This window comes from Euprymna scolopes, chromosome 23, assembly GCF_053919585.1.
Source record: "Euprymna scolopes isolate OS-2025 chromosome 23, ASM5391958v1, whole genome shotgun sequence".
NCBI classification, from domain to species: domain Eukaryota; kingdom Metazoa; phylum Mollusca; class Cephalopoda; order Sepiida; family Sepiolidae; genus Euprymna; species Euprymna scolopes.
The window spans coordinates 19,659,918-19,675,064 of record NC_136504.1 but is presented as its reverse complement, the minus strand read 5'-3'; the positions used below and the strand labels follow the sequence as shown (position 1 = coordinate 19,675,064).

At 33.3% G+C, this 15,147-nt stretch overlaps 1 protein-coding gene across 1 annotated transcript in view; it reads right to left on the bottom strand.

Moving 5' to 3' along the window:
* Positions 1-15,147, bottom strand: part of LOC145245793 (unconventional myosin-Va-like) — a 577,542-nt gene that overhangs the window by 217,447 nt on the left and 344,948 nt on the right. The window contains 4 exon segments of the mRNA XM_080107437.1: positions 581-701; positions 5,922-6,068; positions 10,192-10,284; positions 14,587-14,897. Of these exon segments, the coding sequence (XP_079963563.1) occupies positions 581-701; positions 5,922-6,068; positions 10,192-10,284; positions 14,587-14,897 (672 nt within the window).

Below are 15,147 nucleotides of genomic sequence, written 5' to 3'. Positions count from 1 at the left end.
ATTTTGCTATTCTCTAATCTTTGGCAGGAGACAAAGAGGACTTTTTCTTAAGACTGTGTCAATATTTTCTTTCTTTTTTTTTTTTTACTTTAGAACACTATTAATATATATTTGATAGGTTTCTTTTGGGTTTTTTTTAATGGATTTTTTCCCCTCTAGTTTTAGCTATGATGATCAAAAACCAGTCATCTGTTTTATTATTTATAGTTCACCAACACCCAAAACTTTCATATTTTCCCTTATTGACAAAATTAATTTCATTATGAATAATATATGCCATTTCTTAACCCTTTATGACCTGGTTGACCTGGGTCAGTCATAAATAAATGAATATAATGACATAAGTGGGAATTGATTCAAACATGTCTTGTACATATTAGTTCAGTATCTGGGTAAATGCCAGATAACTCCAGATTGCAAGTGTATATTGCTTACATTCAGTATGCAACCATCTAAAATTAATAAGTATTTTTTTAATCATCTGCATCATAATTAAAGTTATAAATGCTTAAAATGATTTTTGAATTTTGTACTTCACGTAAAATATTAGAAAAAAGAAGAAAAGAAAAGATTTTCTTACCTTTGAAGGCTTTTCCTGCCTCTGTGACACCTTCTTCATATTTCGGACTCTTGGCAATGGCGGTCATCAAAGTACTGATCTCTCTCTTCATTCTATCGTTATCATTCTCCAATTCTTGCATCTGGTTAAGAAAAATCATTTCAACATAAAACAGACAGTTTTAACAGGTAAGAAATTATGTTCGAAACTGGTTTTGAAAAATTTCTAAAATAACTGAGAAATACAATTTGTCATGAAATCTTAGTCCTATTTTGCGATTGGATAAAAATTGTATTTCATGGGAAGCAAAATGTTATGGTAAAAATTCTGGAACAATTCATCGGAATCAGAAAAATTAAAACATTTTATGGTATCGGAAACGGAAAAATTTGTGCCTATTTTCTGATGCTGAAAACAATTCTTTTAATTGCTTGTTTTTTTTTTGTTCAAAATTTAATTTTGCATTGCTGGTACCAATGATAAAATGATAAATATTTATTGATTTAAACTACCAGTGAAACTAAAATCAAAAGCGTATACGTTTGCGAATATGCACATATTACATTGTTTTTTTTTTGTTTTTTTTATGGTAATCACAAAATAAAAAACAACTCCATAACTGAATATTTAGAGGTTTTAAAAGAATCGGAATCCAAATTGGTAATTGTATTGGAATTGAGAATTTACATCAGAATCAATAATTGTGTATCAAAATCGGAAAATATTAGAATCGCCCCATTACTAGTAAAAAATATAAAATATCGATCTGAAGCCAAGGTACTAATATCTATACGTGAAAATTAGAAGTATACAAAGTAAATGGAAACTAATAAAAATGGAAGCAAATGAGAATACAATAATTTTGAAAATAGTTTTATGCTTCAAATTCTTTATATTTGATGTTTGCTTCGATTGTTTTGCAGAAGAAAAATGCTTCTGACTGTGCAGAACATGTTGAGTTTTGCAAAGTGAAATGAAAAAAGAAAGTAATAACATCGATGTTCAGAGTATTTTTGGTCAAGATGCCAGTATCTTCAGACAACCTGATCTAGTAACACCAGCTTTTCTAACAGGTATTACCACTCCGGGCCAAAGTGGACCTGGAAGCAATGGAAACTTAGGGGGAACTCCACACGACACCCAAATAAGGCCTCAGCACTGGATGTCTTTTTAAGGTCATACCCAGAACCTTTTTTCAATGGAAGTCACTTCAGATACTAGAGAGAATAATGTGGGTTTTAATAAAAACTTGAAAAATAACTGATGAGATTTTCACATATAGAACAGATTTATTCTATATCTCTGGCAGGAAATATATATAAAATAAACAAAAACTAAAGTCTTCATAGCTCTATGACAACATCTCTGGCTACAGACAATGTAATTGTCAGCTCAAATCTTGGCATAGTTAGCCATGCTGATGAGCTGTGGATATAACGAAACACATGTAAATGAATAACTATACTTTATCTTTAAATATATACATCTCCACATGGGGCAACATAATATATGTAAGGAAGTGAACTCTCAATTACTTAAGTGAATCGCTGTAAGATAGCTTTTATTATTGTCATTATCAACAAAAAAAACAACCCAAAAACAAACAATAAACATAACTAAACATTTAAGTGATAAAAGTTATCACATATTTCAGGCAAGCCATCAGAGTTCAACAATAAGTAATGATGGTGAGCAAAACACATGTATATGGATAACTATATATATATATATATATATATATATATATATATATATATATATATATATATATTAGTGTATTTAGGCAGCATTCCTTCATTCAGGCAAACATTATTAAAAACAACAGAGATACCTTACTTAATGATTCTTTTTTTAATTTTTTCGATCTTTCGTAATATTTTTTTAACTTCAAGATGGAAGGTATTTACAAATGTTCCTGATGATGATTCAAGAAAGAATCGAAAGCGCTCGTGTGAACCATGGAACATTTGTAAATACCTTCCATCTTGAAGTTAAAAAAATATTACGAAAGATCGAAAAAATGAAAAAAAGAATCATTAAGCAAGGTATCTCTGTTGTTTTTAATAATGTTTGCCTAAATACATATATATATATATATATGGCATAATCGTGTAGACACACCTGTTCTTATCAGAAAACCAAAGTTAAGCATCGTTGAGCCTGGTTAATACCAGATGGGTGACAATTTGGGAATTCTAGGAGCTATATGTGCTCTCCGCTTATTTCTGCATTTGTCTTCAGTCGTCTTGAATATACACTTCACTTGCCACTGGCATTTAATAATATCAACTCAGGAGAGGTGTAGTTGGAGAGATTGTGCCCCTCCTGCCACAAAAAAATTTAATGTGCAGGCACTCCTACGTGGGTATCCATATGCTCAGCTTTGCCTTGAACTCCACAAACTATTCCCTCCCTAATTTTCCATTGTAGACAGAAGACACACTTGATGATCTGATCATCACCCCTTCCCACCTCTGGGATATCATAAAAGAACTCCAAAACACGTGAACCTGATTTTATCCCTGCTACAATACCTAAGAAATTTTCTGCTGCGCTTGTCTTTCCTCTTCAAACTTAACAATTGCCTTGCTGAATCTTGCTTCCCTGATATATGAAAAGTTGCCTCTGTGATACTAGTATTCAAAAATTCTATTATAACTGCATAATTATTATTTCCTCCTGCTTTCTTGCTACAAATCGCTGTACCACTAATCAAGTCCACCACCTAGTTAACGCCAAACTTCTTTTTTAGCATCAGTATAGATTTAAGCAACCCTATTCAACTGCAGATATCCGTATGGTCATCTTTTAATGCATACACCATACACTTGACAAAACCAGTAAAGCTATAGTGGAAACACTTGATATATCTAAAACCTTTGATGAGTTCTAGCATGAAGGCTTTCTCATGAAAATTAATTTGTATTACCGGATGAATATTTAATATAATCAGAGCCTTCTTAATCAAAACAAAAGTTCAGGTCGTCCTTCATGACCATACATCCAAACAACATATAATCATTGCAGATTTGGCTCAGAGATCAATCCTCGAACAACTACCATTCCTGAACTTCATAAATGATCTACCTGATGCAATCTTGTCTGAGATGGGTAGATTTGCTAATGGCATCGTGCTCTATTCTTGACACATGGATAAAACAAATGCATATACATTTAAAATAATGACGGATTCCTTAGAAAACAACTTCCAGTCTGTAGTCAAATGAGAACAAAAATCAGTGATAACTTTTTTTTTTTTTTATACAAAGGAATCACCACTTATCAAGCCCAGAGGCCACTCAAGGTTAAGAGTTAAAGAGTATACAGTGGTCAAAAGGACAATTACATAGTAATTGTCAGAAGTGTAAATTTGGTAAATTGGATTACTTAAGAGGAACGGCTCATCAAGAACTTGTTTACTTTGGACTTAAAGACAACCATATTGTAATCAGCTGGAAAGCAGGCAAACGGAAGAGAGTTCCACAGGTGTGCAGTTCTTAGAAAGAAGCTTTGTTTATGGAATCTACGTTTAATGCTACTAAGACAAAGCTTCTTTTTTTTAACAATCATAAGAAACTTTTTATGGCTGATACTTCCCTAAGAGTTTAACATTCAAGCTCCTCTGACTAAAATTCACAGTTAAACATGAATTTGAATAAATACATAAAAGATATTGCTAAGGCTGCTACAAGGAAGTGGGCTACCTATACTGGGCTAAAAAATTTCTCATAGCTGCTAGTATCTTATATTTCTACAAAGCTACCTAATGGCACATGCATGGAGTAGTGTTGTCACATTTGTGTAGGTGCATAAGCCACTTAAACAGGTTTAAAAAAAAAAAATCTTAAATAGGTTACATATTGTCTCAAGCTCAAGCCCCTGTTTCATTGCAGAACGGCACAGACCTGTGTTTATTTTTACAAGTACTTTGATAGAATGCTCCAACGAATTTGCTGATCTGGTGTCCCCTAACATCAAAACCTGACCAATTTGACAAACAGTTGTACTCTAACACCTGTTCACTGTTGAGATCCACAGATACCCGAGGACTTCCTATTCTAATAGCTTCTTTCTCTGAATTGCTAACGTTTGGAATTTCCTCCTTGCTTCTTGTTTCCCTGACTGTATCAATATGCAGAAATTTAAATGTAATGTGAAAAAAACATGCAAAATTCCTCAGGATGCCCCCATGAATAAGGCTTCAAATATATAGTAACCCCTTACATTGGGGTGAATTAAAGTATATATACATACACACACATAAGAACTTGAATGCCTACTAGACACTATCTTCGACTGTCTAAAGGGGGTGTCAGGATAATCTGGCGAGGGCATACTTTTCACTACAAGTAAATCCTGACTAAATATTCAAAATCACATTTCATATTCGCTGCCCAAATAACATCTCCTCAGTATGGTTAACCCATACTGGCTCTTATAAGGAATGGTGCACCTCCTTCAAGTGATGCTACCTCAAGTAACAGTACTAAGCTGGGTACTCCACCAAACCAGGTAAATTCTTGTCCTGGAATCTGTTAAGACCCAAAAAGATATATTATAACATATCTAAATTGGTCAATTAGGGAGAAGTTAATGTTCTCAACTTCTTTACTAACTTAGTGTTGGAGATGTAAAGGAGAATTTTAATGGAATACTCAAATATTTATGTATCTCATGTAGGGATCAAGGGTTAGCCTCTAGAAAGGGGACCCTTAATTTCTGAGAACTTCAAGTGAAGAAAAATGAAACAATATATACTTTGGCTTGAGACAAAAATAGATTTCTCCTTCTGTGACCAAGAACAGAACTTGAAGGCCAGACAAGAAGTTTGTTAGCTTCTCTGAATTAATTCTAGTCTTCATTTTGATACAACAATCTTGAGTTATGAAATCTTTTAAATGATTGCATCAGTAAAACATAATGAAAATAATCCTCATAACCTACATATCATTGCTATAATAAATTATTGCATAGCATCATTGTGATCATTTAGTGATTGTCAAGTTCAATTCTGATATGAGTTCTTATATAACAAACCAGCATGGTTGCCAGAAAGAAAGATAGCCTCAATTTATTTTTATTCATTTTGAAAACTGTATTTTCACATCCTGTTCGGCCCTCTTTTCTAACTTTTTCTATGACATAATTTCTCATGTGATTCACGCTTTATCCTTTCCTGTCTTTCTGTTCACATATTTTGCAGAACTGACCTTCTGACCTTACCAAATAACCAACTGCTAAAATTGCCCTTTAATTGTTTCCAGGAACATTGAATAAATTACAAAACAGAAGATTATCATTTCAAACTTGCAGAAATACCTAAAGTTCAATACAAAACAAAATGGAGAGAGAGAAAACAAACCTTCAGAGAATTGAAAACTGTGTGTTCCTTATCTTTATTTTCATCCTCCTCTCGTTCTCGTTCTGTATTGAGGCGGGCGATTTCCTTCTCCAATTCTTTGATACGGTTTTGCAATTTCATAATCAGAGCAAAATCAAACTTTTCAGTCTGAAACAAAAAATCATTTTCATTAAAGCATAAGATTTTCATATTCATAATTCATAGAAAAATACTACAAGGATTTATTCATGAAAATTAAAACTATATATGGATGACCCAAATAACCTATCACAGCAGCTGCCCTCACCAATGAGGATGACTGCCATGTTTTGGATCAAGATCTGAAAAAGCAGATGACTATGCATTGGTTCATTTTCCAAGTGCTCATTATGTTGCAAAACATAAATGTTCATTCACAAATCCACGTGCTATATCCAATAGCAAGAAGATCCTAGATAAGTAGATGGATAAACTGCAGTCCTTGTCTGTTTATCTGACTATTGGATTCATTGGACTTTTTTCACTCAGGAACACCATTGGAACTAGGGAATTTGGATCAATCTTTTGCAGGAAAGATTCAGTTTAATGTTAAAGATATTTTTTTTTTTTTTAATTACATTTTCACCCCAAACATTTCCACTTTGGTGTAGGCGGCTACTATCAGGAGCAACAGGGGTACTATGTCGGGAGTTGGGCAGCAAGATGTCGGTTCACGCTACACTTGAACTTCTGCATGTCAGTACAGTTGGGGAAGCAGGGACCCGGAAGGGAATTCCAAAGTCTAGCGGTTCTGGGGAAGAAACTACTGGAGTAGAAAGCTCTTTTACATCTAGGAATCTCTAATGTGTGGGCACGGGATGTAGCTGCCTGTCGGGTTCATCGAGGGTGTTTGCAGTTCGTCAGAGCATTCACCACTAAAATACTTGTAGAACAGGCAGAGGGACGCAACATTTCATCGATGGGACAGAGGCTGAAGCTTAGATGACCTATCAGGTTGGCAACTCTTTGAACCTTGTCTAGGAGCGAGAGACTAGTAGCAGATGCACCAGCCCAAATATGACAACAATACTCCATACATGGGTGAATGGTGGCCTTATAGAGGTGCAGGATACTTTCGGGTGTAAGTAGTTTTCTAGCACGGTAGAGAGAGCTGACCTTCTTCACAGTAGTCTTGGCAATGCTTTCAATGTAATTGTTCCAACTCATGTTTCCTGTGAACATTAGGCCAAGGAGTTTAAAAGATGTACTTTCAGATAAAGAGTCATTGGCCATTGCTATTAGTGGTAAAGAAGGTTTCTTGTAATTATTGAAGGAAACAAGTTTAGTCTTGGCAGCATAAGTTTAGTCTTGGCAGCATTGAATGTGACTATCCATTTTTGTCCCCATTCCACTACAGATTGGAGGTCGTCTTCTAGTGTTTCTGCCATATCTTTAACCATGTGTTCATTTGTTTTCCTGTCGTGCCTGTTATAGAGTGTGGTATCATCAGCATATATACCCATCTCAGAGGCAATTTTGTCAGGGAGGTCATTTATGAAAATTAAGAATAATAGAGGTCCAAGGATAGACCCTTGAGGCACTCCCACATTTATATCATATTGTTTAGATGTACGACCGTCGAGGACAACCTGGATTTTTCTCTTATCTAAGAAGGATTTAATTATGTTAAGTATTCTTCCAGTGATACCGAATGATCTAATTTTCCTGAAGAGACACTCATACCATACCCTGTCAAAAGCCATAGATATATCTACCACTCTACCCTCCCCTGCTTTGTCCAGTGAATGATATATATGTTCAGAGATTACAGTTAGGATGTCTGCTGTGGAACGGCCTTGCCTAAATTCATATTGTTGGTCAGTCAGAAGTTTAACATCTGTAAGATGATGGACTAGAGTTTGGTTAATTATGGACTCAAATATTTTGGCGCAAAGTTGGAGGAGGCTAATGGGGCGATAATTTAATGGGTCAGTTCTTTTGCCAGAATTCTTGGTACCATAGAATCAGTTTTCCAACAGACCGGAAAGCAAGATTCATTAAGGCATTTGTTGTAGAGTTTGGAGAAAACTGGAGCTACTTTGGCAGAGCACTTTTTTAATAGCACAGCTGAGATGAGATCGGGTCCACATTCTTTTGAAGTGTCAAGGTTTTTTATGATAGTATGCACCTGAGCTGATGTGATTTTCATATCATCTAGCGTGGCGTCCGTCCACAAAGGAAAGTCAGGCAGGGGGTGGTTAGAAGGGTCCAGTGTAGAGTTGGAGGCAAACCGACTGGCAAGCATATTAGCCTTCTCAGTTGTTGAGCAAACAACATTGTGATTGTTGGTTAGTGGGGGAATTGTTGATTGCCCATTATTTACTACACTGTTGTGGATTTTTCAGAAGTCACAGGTTTCTAATTTTTGTGCTTTATTTCTTTCTTAACATTACTTCTAGCTTCTATATACTTCTGCCTGTTTGAACTGGACTTATCTTGGTTAAATCTGCAGTACGCATGCTGCCTTTAAGCAATGGCAGTTGCGCAAGTAGAAGTAAACTATTGGGGAGAGTGAGGCTTGCTATAAAATTTTCGCATGGGAACATGCGCCTCAATTGCTGTTTTGAACCATTCTGTGCTCTCATTTGCGCACTGTTCAGCAGGAAGAGAAAAAAAATTTCCACATGGCTCTTCAGTTTTGGCTCAAGAGTTTAGGGCAATTTCGACCATTATCACTGTATGATCAGCGTTCCCAAGTGGGCTGTTTGCATTCGTTATACAATCATCAGGAACTGTGGTTATGAACAGATCTAGAAGTCAAGGATGTTGTTCTTGCTGGTCAGGGAAACGGGTTGGAAACGTATGGATAGGGAGTGAGATATAGAGAAGCTATGTGTTGTGCTACCAGCTGCATCTGTGTGTAGAGAATCCAAGCCAGTTTGTCTGGTGGACATTAAAGTCACCAAATACATGCACTTGTGCGCTAGAGTCGAGGGAGAGTGGTGTGTCTATAGTTTCAGAGACTTTGTTTATTATGGTGCAGTCCTGGGTCGAGAGAGAGTGGTAGAGAAAATAAAAGTAGCTAATGTTGTATGCTTAGTCTAAAGCACATAAAGGCTTGATCGTCCGTTTCTAGGTTTGTTTCTCTAGTCAAGGGGAGGGTATTACAAATGTAAACTCTAAGTCCGTGCATGTGTCTGTCAGAGTCCTTACGGCAGAGTGGGAGATATCCAGGCATGTTAAAGTAGTAAGAGGGGATAGAGGAGTCGGGGGTATTTGTTAGGAGAAATGCTTCAACATCAGCTAAATTAGTTCTAAGCCCACGGATGTTCATGAATGCAAGCCTCAAGGGAGGAGGCAATATTTCATTGAAAGATGCTCTTTGCCATTATTTTAAATTTAATTATCAGTTTCTTTATCATTGGTTATTGTGGAATTGCTATTGATATAAAATTAATGATGTTTAATTATTTTGGAATACTGATATGGTAAAAAGCAGCAAACATTCTACCAATGAGTCATCTACAAAATTTACATCATCAGCATCATTGTAAAACTGTAATAGTCGTAGCTGATTGAGATAACTAGAAAATGTCTTGAGATGCTAGAAATTAGAAACTCATGATTTTTAGAAAATCTTTAACTATGTGATGAATAATGGGCAATCAACAATTCCTTTATTATCCAACCACCATGGTGTCACTTGCATGGCAATAGATAAGGTTGAACTTCTTTCTAGCAGTTCGCCTTAAACTTCACTTTCATTTCCACAAACACTTTTTCCTTCCAAATTTCTCACTACAAACAGAAGTCATGTTGGGTGACCTGATTGTGCCTCGGATGTCATAAAAATATCCTTGACACTGCAAAAGCATGTGAACCTGATCTTACTACTTCTATTTTTAAAAAATTGCACTGTTAAGCTGGCCCAGTGCTTCAAAAACTCTATAACAAATGTTTTGCAAAATCTTGCTTTCTGCATAGCTGAAAAATTGCCTCTGTTGTATCAGTTTTCAAGAACTTTGATGAAAGAAATTATTGCCCCCCCCCCTAAATCTTCTTAAAACACTTAAATAATGGAATTGGTATTATTCATTTCATTCATAAAGAGTTTTCATAATCTATTCAATTTCAGCTTCTCCAGCAGTCTGCACCATCCATCACCACCAGATGACAATCATGACTAGATGATAAATTCAGGTATGAATGTGCAGAATTGATAGAAGACCATATACAAATATAAAAAAATAAATTGTGTTTTTCTTTTTCTTCAAAACAAAAAATAAAAAAACACTATAAATCTAATACTTACTTCCTCTAATGTAGGCTGGCGCTGGACAGCTCGAGATTTCCGTTCAGCAGGAATTGGTCTTTCTTGACGCTTGCCTGTACCATATCCTTGATCCTAAATAATATAAAAAAAAAAGCACATGCTTTAAATACAAAGCCCATTAATAACTTTTGCAAAAAGGCACTGACAACATAAAGACTACACATCTAGGAGTTATTTCCCAGTAACTTCCTACTTCTATTCATTATTTTATTGATCATTTGTTAAATGTTATTAAAGCAGGTAATAATACAAAAAGAAATGACAAAGATTTTAATAAAAGTTCATTTTTCATTAGTTATTTTGTTGGTCCTTTAAGAAATAATCATGTTTTTAAAACAATAACATTAAAAGTTAAAATTAATTGTGATATTTTAAACAGTTTTTCTTTAGAATTCATTGAAGTATATTTGAATAATATAAAACTCAATTATATTAGCTTGTTTATTTAGAGGTAAGAAGTTATTATCCAATTTATTTATTTATGGAACAAGAAGCAAATATTTAGAGAATTGTAAGAAGTTATTATCCAATTTATTTATTTATGGAACAAGAAGCAAATATTTAGAGAACTGTAAGAAGTTATTATCCAATTTATTTATTTATGGAACAAGAAGCAAATATTTAGAGAACTGTAAGAAGTTATTATCCAATTTATTTATTTATGGAACAAGAAGCAAATATTTAGAGAACTGTAAGAAGTTATTATCCAATTTATTTATTTATGGAACAAGAAGCAAATATTTAGAGAACTGTAAGAAGTTATTATCCAATTTATTTATTTATGGAACAAGAAGCAAATATTTAGAGAACTGTAAGAAGTTATTATCCAATTTATTTATTTATGGAACAAGAAGCAAATATTTAGAGAACTGTAAGAAGTTATTATCCAATTTATTTATTTATGGAACAAGAAGCAAATATTTAGAGAACTGTAAGAAGTTATTATCCAATTTATTTATTTATGGAACAAGAAGCAAATATTTAGAGAACTGTAAGAAGTTATTATCCAATTTATTTATTTATGGAACAAGAAGCAAATATTTAGAGAACTGTAAGAAGTTATTATCCAATTTATTTATTTATGGAACAAGAAGCAAATATTTAGAGAACTGTAAGAAGTTATTATCCAATTTATTTATTTATGGAACAAGAAGCAAATATTTAGAGAACTGTAAGAAGTTATTATCCAATTTATTTATTTATTTATGGAAGAAGAAGCAAATACATTAAAAATTACTTTAATATACTTATTCTCTATTTTCTTTAAAGCTTAGCATAACATTTAAATGAAAATCCCCTTAATATTTGACATTTCAAAAAGTATTTTATATGCCAGTGTATTTGCTGTGACCTGAAAAGACTGGACTTTGAAGAAAGTTGCTGCTGAAACATACATGTACATATGTATCTAAAAATGTCTGTATAAATAAAAAATATACGGAAAAGTTCACATTATCACTTAGGTAGAAGCTTTTTATATTCCACTCAGAATGATTGCCCCTTTAAAGGAGCTTAAACGTTTTTTTGTTTTCTTATAATAATTATATTATTTTTATTATCCACAAAATTGTGTTTCATGTTCACTAAGAATCATCAGTATGGCTGTATACAAGTGTTTTGCCAACTGCATGATATCACTAACTGTACTGGTCCAGTGTTTCCTGGAATTGATTATGTTCAAATTTTGTAAATGTTTCTATGTTCTATAAGCTTGCCATTTTAGTTAAGCTAAAAATGAAACTATTTTTGACCTAATAAGAACAAAGAAAGATGTAAGCAAAATAAATAAATAAAAATAAAAGAATGAGTAGGTTCTAAACGTTTGCTTTTGTTTATACAAAGAAATTGAACGAAAAAAAGCAAACAAGAACAATAACACTAAACAGATAAAAGTTGTTCCCCATAGTTAATTTTTCTTGCAAACTAAGTGCTAACTTCTACAAACATGGATTAGAAAACTGCCAGGCTGAATTAAGTAACTTGTAGCAAAGTACATTAGTTTATTGCAAAAGTTGGTGTATCAGAATGTGTGTTCGGTTTGAAAGCTTAAATGCTATTTATGTCTAACTTTTAAAATCTGTCCAACATTATGTTAGAAGAATAAAAAGTGTTTCTTCACATTTGAAAAATAAAAAACAATAGTGTAATGGCTAAGTTGAAAGCACGTGTCAACGTGGGGTTTTTTTTTTATGAATATCAAACATTTAAGAGTATTTTTCATTGCAGATTTTTTTCTGATTGTTTTGTTTGTTTTTGACCTAGAACAATGCTTCTACTGACATTTGATGACACTTGTGATTTTTAATGTTAATTATATCTCAAACATTGTACACTTTTTTAACGGGGCCCAACACGTTGTAGATGAATGTCTCAAAGAAACAGAGGACAAGAAAAGTAAAGAAATTCAACTCGCTTTTTCAGTTTTGAACAGAAGGCATTTATTTGTGGCATTTCCAACAACGCACTGCCTCTTGTTTTAAACAGTCCATTTCTTGCATCAACACATCTTTTTAAGATGCTCTTGTCATCCACATGTTGTTCATTGTTATTTTCCAACCAAGTCTCAAACACATGCCTTTCCCTCGCTTCTCCGACCAACTTTTCATCACCGATGTGTGTCAAACACATGCTTTTCCCTCCTTCGGGCACATGTCTCTTTTTGTCTCTGCTTTTTCTTTCACTTTGCTGTGATGTCACATCGCACATTGGCTTGGCCATGTGCATATATATTGCAGTGTCGGCAGCTCTGTTACATACCCCGAGGATTTGTTATTTGGATTATTTGGTCTACTGTCCTCATCTTGAGCGTTATTCGCACAACATTTCAACCAATGTAACAAGGGAGATAACTCCAAATAATTCGAAACTTACAAGATTTTAAAAAGTCATTCTTAACATTAGGAAGGATGGGGCGGGCATTAAAAAATTCAAATTCACTTAAAAATTATTTTCTTTATACAAATAAAACTACTTGATTAATTGTACACAATGCATAACACGGTGAATGTCATGCTGGACGATGCAGAATTGGCGCTGCGCGTGTGTGACTGGACTCAAATCTGATTTGCATACATGTAAGCCTCGAGGGGCATAAAAAACGGTGAATTTTCTTGCATGGGCAATATTTGCTTCAGAATCAGACAAATTTCCATGTGCCATTCATTTCAGGAGAAGAAGAAATATGAGATGAATAAAATAAAACTAAAACAAGTTATTTTACTCTTAATTTTTTTGTAGTTAAAATAAGATTTCACTCAATGTATAATGAAAAATATACAATGTTTACATCTATTTGATAATTTGTTCAAGAATTCCATTAACACTCAAGATGATAACAGTAACTCTTACCAAATGCAAGAAATTTTATTTTCTATTGACCTACATAGTTTTTCAGTTCTAAAACATTTGTAACTGTTTTTTTTTTTGTTTTTTTATTCAGAATTTGTATAGTGTAAGGCATATAAAAAAAATATATGGACGTGTTAATATTATTTTGAAATAAACAAAAAATTTTAAACAGTTTCAGTAAGTTAAAAATATACAGGTCAGACGAAAATTAAATTTTGATGTGTTTGATGACAGTTATGTTGTATTTTTTGTTTATTTTTAAACATACAACTTAGAAGTTAAATATCAAACAAGTCACGGCGGACATGTTGGATCCATTTTATTTTTTACAAGATTGTGAGACTATGAAACAAATTCTAAAATAAAAAAAAAAACACCTACAAAGTTTTGTTACTGAAAAACTATGCAAGTTGACAGAAAACTAAATTTGTTGCATTTGTTAAAAGTTATTGGTTGTATGTATAATTTACTCCTCTCTCATTTTTGTCCTATCAACTGTAATGCACTTTCACTCACGGGTCAGGGTTATTTTAACTGAATTCCATTATGTGATCACTTAGATACTGATTTTTATTTTCAGTTCAACTCTTAAAAAGATCCTTCATTTATGCTTTGAGAATTAAATCATAAGATGAAGTTAATCGGTAAAGAAAAAGTAAAGTTCAAAACAAAATGACTTTTAAAAAAAAAAATTCTAAAAACTATGAAAAATAATCTAGTAGATTTGTTAGAACTATTTTTTACAAAAAAAAAAAACTTATTAATCTGCCATTTTCTAATTTGAAATAACGAAAATTAAACAAGGGAGATAAATCAGTTTGTCATATGAAATAGACTAAACAACTAGAACTAAATTATGCAATAAATTTTATTTTTTCTTATAATTATTTTTCTGTAATTTTTTAAATTTTTACTAATTTTGAAATGACATGCTATTGTGTGATAGTGTTTTTATCAAAAATGCATTTTTTAAACATCCAATTATAATGTACAAGCAGACCTGAAGAGTAAAACTGTACAACTCACATCTTTATCATCCGGTTCAGCAACAACCTGAGCAACCACATGAGCAGCTTGGCGCTCTTCATCTTCTTCTCCTTCCGCTTCTTCAGCCGCAGCAGTAGGTTCACCCTCAGCAGATTCAAAACTAACGGTACTATTATCAGATGGCGTGCGCCGGTGTGTCTGTTTCAGGACTGTCATCTCGTGGCGAAGGTTATCATAATGGTTCCGCAGCACCTCATAGTCATGCATGATTTTGTTATGGTGAGCTTTCTCAATATCTCGCTCCTTTTGGAGATCGATGATACTTTGATCCTCATCTTTCTTAACATAATCTAAAAAAAAAAAAAAAGAAACAAAATGAATGGTGCCGTTAGATTGGAATCAAAATCAAATCTTTTTTCGATTCACAAAAGTCTGGTTGAGTACACTATGGAAAAAAAAAAAAAAGAACTTGGTTGTCTTCAAGTCTAACGTAAATAAGTTCTTGATGAGCCGTTCCATATAAGTTATCAAATTTAACAAATTTTCATTACTAATGATTATTATATTGTCCAATTTCTACTGTACACTCTTTAACCCTTA